Source organism: Teleopsis dalmanni, chromosome 2, assembly GCF_002237135.1.
Source record: "Teleopsis dalmanni isolate 2A chromosome 2, ASM223713v2, whole genome shotgun sequence".
NCBI lineage: Eukaryota > Metazoa > Arthropoda > Insecta > Diptera > Diopsidae > Teleopsis > Teleopsis dalmanni.
The window spans coordinates 181,687,441-181,696,072 of record NC_051847.1 but is presented as its reverse complement, the minus strand read 5'-3'; the positions used below and the strand labels follow the sequence as shown (position 1 = coordinate 181,696,072).

Here is an 8,632-nt window from a genome sequence, read left to right as displayed (position 1 = left end):
AACTTGCATAATATGTAATTTCTTAATTTATAATATTTATGCATATTTTTAGCCATCTATATATATAGTAGATATAACTACAAAGTTGGTTGGTGTAACTTCATATGATATAGAGTAGCGGAGCAATGTTTTATAAATACTTTGTTTTAACAATACTCATATTTCATTTGCTTTATTAAAGGCATATTAAAAAAAAGTTTAAACTTAAATATCTGTCAGATATTTTATACAAAACTAACAATTAACGTTAGTTTTGCTATATAAACAAAAACAACGAAAGCTGCAGTGACAGATATGAGATAAACTAGCGACCATGCAAAAGTTTGTTTAGTTAAAAGTTACTTAAGCATATCTTCCGTATATATTTTTATTGTTTCTTAGTTACACGAGTATAAACACATACGTATATTATAATATTTTTTGTTGTTGTTTTTGATTTTCTTTATAGTTAAGAAAATGTTTTAAGTGTTTTATAATCCCAATAACGTTGGAGAGATTATGCACGAAAGTATCCGTACTAGACGTAAATATTTGTATTGCTTGATGAGAAGCTTAAAGTGTTAATTTTTGTGCTAGCAATTTATTTAACGTTTTATTTCTGTAAATATATCCCTTTACCCTTTGTTCTTGTATATCTCATTTATTAGATACGAGTATGAAAATATTTATTAATAAATGTACATACAAGTAATATCTTCAGATAAGCTTGCTTCTAAAGTATCTGTAAAATGTGTCACTGAATTTACTTCTTAATTATTTTTATTGCCATTGTTGTCATTATTCAAACAATTTTAGTTTTAAACAATTAATTACTTAACTACTGAAGTGGTTAATTGAAATTTAAATTATTGTCATATGTAAGTGTTCATTATTAATTTTTTTTTTTTTCGTTTTATCAACTTTTTTTTATTTTATCAATATTTTTTTATTTTATCAATTTTTTTTTTTATCAACTCATTTTGATTTACTGATAAAAATTATATTGACATATGTTTGTAAAGTAATAACATAATAACTATTAATGACAAAAAATGATAGCCCTTTAAAGCGAACAATCTTTTTCTGAATGAATTTTAATCGTTAGACAAATTGTTAGTGTAACGTTAAATTTAAAAAAAAAGAGACAAAAATGATAAAAAGAATTTTAGAAAAAACAAAGTATAAACAATGCTTTTTTAATATAATAAAAAATAGTTAAGAAACCAATTAATAAACATTAATAAAACAATTAAAAATTAAATGCTATCTCTTTTCGTATTTTGCTGGGGTACATGACTTGATATCTACCTAAGAGCGATCAAATTTATATCCAAGAACCATTTGTCAGCGATCACCAAGTGCCGGCTATTCTCGTCGATGTTTTACCACGCCTAGGAGCTTCTTTATAATCATAGAAAGTACTTTAGTACTTTACAAAAATCTCTAATACTTTTTGCTTGTTAACTACTTCTTAACTAATAGGCCTTTTTCAAAAATTTTTGTTATGTTGATACACTCTTTTTTGACATATGATACAAATTTGAGCGCCATCTGTCAATTAGTTTGTTTACAGCAGCTTTTAATGTGAGACTACCACAAGTGCATTTAGCGATTTTTACTATGGAATTTTCTTGTTGTACGCGATTCTTTGACCAAACACGGCACCACTGTCATCGCTCAGGCACCATATACGCCAGATCTGAATCCGTGCGACTTTTTCGGGTTCCCGAAACTCAAATTGCCCCTTCGTGGTAAACGTTTTGAGTCGATTAAATCGGTAAAAGAGAATTCGCTGAAGGAACAAAAGAAGCCATACCTTCACGGGCCTACGAAAAGTGTATGGAAGATTGGGTTAAGCATTGGCATATGTGTATCGCTTCAGAAGGAACATATTTTGAAGAAGATAAAATTAATTTGGAATAAAATTTAAATTTGTGTGTTTTATTTACAAAATCCGAGTACTTTTTGAGCAGAAGGTATATCAGAAGGTAGCACATGATAAACCTAACTTTTTGTTGGTTTAAACAGTGAATTACTTTTTATATTCATAATAAATAAATTTTAGTTTAATAACCGAACATAAACTGCGTACCGTTTCTATGCAGTTCTGGAGAAACCCATGAGGTGCTTTTATGAGGTTCTTTTTGTTACGGCGCATAAAAAATGCTAATATTATGATGTTATTAAAAAGTATTTAAAGTAAAGCTTTAACATGATACATAATAAATTCTATAAATCGTAAAGTAGAGAAATAATTATTTTTATAATAGAAACCTTACCAAAGAATGAAAACCTTCAACAAACTATAATTTTATAATTGTTTTATTTATATACTACTAATTTACTAGTGGCTCTTTGACTAATGTTAAAGATCGTCAAAATTTCATATATCATTCAATTTTTATTGGGATCAAATTTTATTGATATGATTTCTGTTATCAATTTTGATCATTTTAAACTAATAACATTTCTAGTTAAAATCTTGTTTTGTCATATTCAGTTTTTATAACGTAGTTTTTTGATCCCATAGTTGTTTTTTCACTTCATTTAATGATAAAATTATTAATTGAGTTACTACAAAATATGAGAGTTCAAATAAGTCAACTAAACACTAAACACAATTGTCATGCACTATATATTGTATTAATAAATATTATTAATTATTCTATATTATAATTTTCTATATAAAAAAAATTAAAAATTAATACATATATTTTAGATTATATATAATTTTTTTATTAATTAAAAATTAAGTGAATTTTTAACACATTTCTATATGCTACAGAATATATATAAAATTAAAAAGATTATTAAGCAAGAATTATTCGTTTTACACCTTAGTTTTTTATACGAAGAACAAAATCAAAATCGAAATCACATTCCTGATGAAAACACGCCCACGCTTTTTATTCTAAAATTTATATAAAATAAATCCTCGATGACTTAGAATAAAATTAAATTCATTTGTGGCACAGATAAAACGGCGTACCGTTTCTTCTACAGATATGCAGATATTAATGTGACAACGAACAAACAACAACAACAAAAAAAAAACAAAAAAAGAAACAAGAACATCATTAACAAAGTAAAAACAATAAAAATGAAATGTAATAAAAAAATATACATAAAAATATATTCCTACAACAATTTTTAGACATACAACACTCGCCGGCAACAGAACATATAAAAAATTCTCTCTGTTTATTATAGATATTCTATCTGTAGCAGTTGATGTTCATGTGAGATCATTTTAATTTTTGAAAATATTAAAAGCAACAAAAACCGCTAAAAATTTGTTTTTGTATTTATCTATCAACACGTTGTTATAAAAAGACTAAGACCAAGAATCAGCATCGAATATATTTGTATAGATACTTGCACGTTGTGCGCGTCTTCAGTCCGGCATACGGTTTGCGGTATACTTTATAATACGGTCTATATGAATAAGTAGAAGAGATTTTGGTACCTACTTTATTGTAATTTTATATATATATAAAATATATATGAAAGCAAATAGTTACAGAATTTGACAACTTTAGAAACATGAAGACTAACACTGACTTTAATGCCTTTCATACAAGCCATATTGTGTCATACAAGTCACATTGTGTCATACAAGGTTTCAAAAAATTCTTTAACATGTCTTGTTTTTTATTCACATTGTCTGAGTCCTTAACATATGTTAACTTGGTAACATATACATGTAATTGTTATGTTATGTGCTATACTGCTCGATCTAGTTATTTCTGTATTGCCTTCATACATCTTTGTTTTGAGTAAATATTGCAATTAATCCAAGCATCGATTAAATGATTTTTCTCAGCCTCTAACTTCCTCACACATTGTCCGCTTTGATCGGTTGTTGCAAGGTTCCTGATTGTTGAACTTATTTCCTGAAAGTAAGTTAAATGGATATAAGAGAAAACATTTACTGTATAAGTCTGTATCTTATATTTAATTCAAGTACGGACATGCTATGTCGTTGAGTCGTATACTCTATAAGATTTAAGCTTTCAATCTTCGGTTTGTTTAATTTTTTGAGAAGTTATATTTTAATTTCATAGCCAGCTTATGAAACTTTATGTTTTGTATTTTTGATATATGTGTATATACTATTAAGTTCTGTTAAGACCCATTATATTATATTATAGTACTATAGTCAACTTTAAAGGTCGGTTCCACAGTCGCACGTTCAGACCTTAAAACTGACTTAAAAATCAATTAAAGGTTTTGATCTTCGGTTTGTCTAATTTTTGGAGAGGTTATATTTTAGTTTTACAGTTTAGTTTTTAATTTCATAGTCAGCAAAAGATATTTTATGGATTGTATTTTTGATATATTCCATCAAGTTCTGTTAAGACCCATTATATTCTATTAAGTATCTTAGTCAACTTTAAAGGTTTGTTGCACAGTCGTAAGTTAAGACCTTAAAACTTATAAAGGATGAATGAATCAAGTGAGTAGAGTTAATGATTTAATATTGACTTAAGTCAGTATTGCCACTTAAGTTATGACTGTGAAATCGGCTCATAAAGTCTATCACAAAAAAGTTTTATAAACGATTAATATTAAATTTAATTTAAGTTAAAATAACAAATATAAATATTTATAAAATTAGAGACACTTTAATTTAAATAAGCAGTTTGTCAAAGTGGTGTAAATGTCGGAGGTGACGTCTATAAATTTTTCAAAATAAGCGACTTTCAAGTTAATAACCATAAGCTACATTGAAAAAGAATTACAAATTTTACATTAAATTAAAAGATAATTGATGGACTAAAATCAAGTATTATATGACTTAAGTTGCTTTATTAATTTTTTTATTTATTTTGTTCTCTCACACCCTTTAATATGGTTAACATATAAAATGAACTCCTGCCTCAACTATGTCCATTATTGCAGACTATAGAGTGATATTCACATTATTCTATTTATATTGTAATTTATTTGACAAAATTCGATATATTTCACGTTACCGCCCTTTAAAGCTAGCGCTACTATATATATTCTGTATTAGTCTATCAGATGAAAATAAAATAAAAATTTGATACAATTAATATGCAAAGTGAATCAAAAGCTATAAACCGAAATGAAAAAATAATTTTTATGCTTTTCATCCTTATAAAATTTTTTTTTTGTATAAAATGATAATACATTTTTAAGATTTTTTTAAAATAAAAATTTTAAAATTTTTAAATTAAAATTTTTTTATTAATTAAAAATGTGTTATACATATGAAAATTAAGTAATTTTTTTTTTCGATTAATATAACTGAAAAAATAATTAACTTTTTGAGGTCAACAAATCAAATTAGGCACAATTACGGCACCACTCAACCACCCACCCACCAATACCCAATCAGGCAGGCACTTTTATTTGCACGGCCAATTAAAATTATTCATAACACTTAACCTAAAATTTTATAAAATTTAAATTATTTTTAATTTAAATGATTTCCTCTTTCACATGCTTCCCGTATATCTTTCTACTAAAAGTATAAGCAATTTTTTTTTCTTGTTTTGGTAAAAACTAGTCACAATACATTTTTATTTTAATTGTGAGAATGACTAATTTCATCGATGAAGCGCAGAGAATATAAAAACAAATGAAACACTCAGTTGAAAATTTTAATTTTATTCTTATTTAATTTTTATTTATATGTTTACTTAAAAGTTCTATGGTCAGCCATTAAGACTTATGGGGTTTAGGGTTGATAAATATGTATAATATGAATTATTATATGTGTAGATTGTATATGTGTAAATATATATAATATGTTAGATAAATCAAATATATTTACTTATACGCACTGCGTTTCAGTAGAAGTAATGTCTAGTATTACATCTTGTAGGGATTAAATATATTGAAAACATTTGTCTAAATAATCGTGGTTTATTAAAACGACTGCTCTCTAATAAAATATTAAATTGAAAAAGTTAAGAATTTCATGCTCTTTGAATAATACACATAATTTTACCTACAGAATAATAATATCTTATGTATAAGAATACTATTTTTTTCACATTTTGAATTAATATTTTTTATAATTGGCTAGAAGTAAATACCGCACGAATGATAGCATGTCATAGAGACCATAGAATAGATCCGTTCAAAAAATACATAAGGGACAGAGCCCTGTAGATATATGCGAAAACCGACAGGCTGGCCTACTTAGCATTACCTAATCTCAGAGTAATCACTAACCGCACGGGCGGTACACAGTTCTTAGATCAATCATTGAATAATCACGAAGCTTATGAGAAATACACAAATTAGTCAGTGTGGTGGGTGGGACTCTGCAGAAATCTCACAGCCATCAAAGAGTAAAAATGCTCAGATGCACTAACGCGGAAATGGCTCAACATAAGTATAATAATCTTAATTTTCAGAATGCACTTATTAACTGCTTATTGTATCTTTCTTTTTTTATTCGAGTAATTATTTAACCAATTATTATAGATAAAAAGATTTGGATTATACTACTATAAACTTTAAATTTAATCTATGTGTAATAGCGTAATATAAATACTCCATCTGTATATATGTATATTTATATATTACTTTAACTGTGAACTTGCAGTGATGCAACATGATTAGTTGCAGGCACAAGAGCATCGATATCAGCAACGCATTTCATTCGCCGCACACAACGATCAATGCCCTTTTTCCTTATTTTGAAATTTAAATTTAAATTCAATTGGAAATAATTATTTATCTTTACTTTATTTTGAAATGCTTTAGGCGGTTTTGTTGCTTTTGGTTTTGTTTTTAACTGTTGATTTGTGATATATGCCTTATTGTTCAGTGAACGCACTAAAATATAAATAAATAAAGATACTTCTTTACAATACGTATTTATGATGACACGCAACAGTAGAGACTGTGTTTTGTTAACATTGTATGCTTGATTGGAGTTTATATTGTATTAATATAATATCTATACATTACTATATATACATATATATATGTATGTATGCTATGCGTTTTTGACTCCTTTCAATGTAATGTGTAGACGTTTCATTGTTAATAAAAAATTGTTAATATAAAATAAAGATGAACAAAAACTATTAAATAAAAATACATTAATAAATTATAAGTCATAATAATAAAATTTATTCGCTAGTCCTGAAGACATTTAGGCAATAAAATATATTTAAAAAAAATTTTATTTATATATTTTAAATAAAAAAATTTCAAAAATATTAAAATTGTATTTATTTAGTTAACTAAAATTTTTCTAAGTGTACTTAGTCACTTTAGAATTTCTTTTGCCAATTTTTTTTTTTTGCTATTTCCACTTGCCTTAGCTAGCTCCTCTCTTGCTGCTGTTATAATTGGCTGTAGTTACATCTTTAACTCAAGCGAAAGTAGTCTGTCTGCTAGTAAGTTTATTGTGGTGTATCCATACGATGTGAGTAATAAAACTTTTCTATAGCAATTGAACGCACAACTATTGGTTGTCAGTTCTAATAAATCCCTAAACTCAATAAGCCGCAAGTACGTCAAATGACGCACCACGTTTACACAACATCGCACTAGAATAAAAGTTAAACGAACAACACATAAAGACACAAACACACAAAAACTGGCACAAACAAAAGATTTTAATTGAATTTGAAAAGTAATCAAAGGCGCAATTTGTTTTTAAATATATTGTGCACACATATCTCTTTTAAGTGGGATAAGTAGGGGTAAAGAGTGAGTCTAGTAAACCGAGGGTTATCTATCCATAATAAAAGCCGTCAAAGCCTGCAGTTAGTTAGAGCGGGTGGAGTGATGTATAGAGTTGAGTCTCTACTTACAAAGTTTACAAATTTATGATCGCGTCATTTATTCTACTCAATTTGTAATTTGATTATCTATGGGCTTAACATTACAGACCGAAACAGATTGATTTGGTAGCTAACAATAAGTGCATGGATCGTTGAGGTAACTAAAGCGAAAAATTAACATAGTAAACGTTTTAGTTTGCATAATTGTTTGTTGTCATTGCATTTTATGAACCATGATCATGATCAAACGGATTGAGCCTATCTACCAAGTATTGAAAAATATAAATGAAATTGATTGTTCATGACGTTAAAAAAATTTTTTTTATAGCCATGGTGGTAGCTATGGAACAAGGCGTGGTGGTTACTGGATGACTTTATTTACTTTTATTTGTTTATTAATTCGAAAATTTTTTTGTTTGGATTTTTCTTTTTTTTAATGTATTAACTCATATGAAAATTTTTAATTAAATTCTTTATATTCATTGAAGCTCTTCAAATTTATTTTCCTTCAATTTGATGCAATGATTGATTTTATTATGCAGATTTTTACGTACATTCTTTGTTTAATAGTAATGAATTTTTTTTGTCTTTGCTGCAGATCATTGCATATAGAGGCTGATATATAAAAATATAATATATATACTATATATATACATAAAATATAACTATTATTTTTTCATTTATACTTATATGTTAAACTAAATAGTTTATATATTTTATACAATATTTTAAACATTTTATAGATTTTATATATTTCATAGAGCAGTAATGAATTTTTTTTTCTTTGCTGCAGATCATTGCATATGGAGACTGATATATAAAAAAATATATAACTATTATTTTTTCTTTTATACTTATATGTTAGGCTAAATAGTTTATAT

General features: G+C 26.5%; 1 protein-coding gene across 1 annotated transcript in view; it reads left to right on the top strand.

The window, feature by feature from the left end:
* The window catches only part of LOC119676305 (probable ATP-dependent RNA helicase pitchoune), a 1,979-nt gene extending 1,861 nt beyond the window's left edge, over positions 1-118 (top strand). Inside the window, exon 5 of the mRNA XM_038087545.1 lies at positions 53-118. Coding sequence (XP_037943473.1) covers positions 53-118 — 66 coding nt within the window. The remainder of the gene's footprint in view (positions 1-52) is intronic.
* Positions 119-8,632: the final 8,514 nt, after the last annotated feature.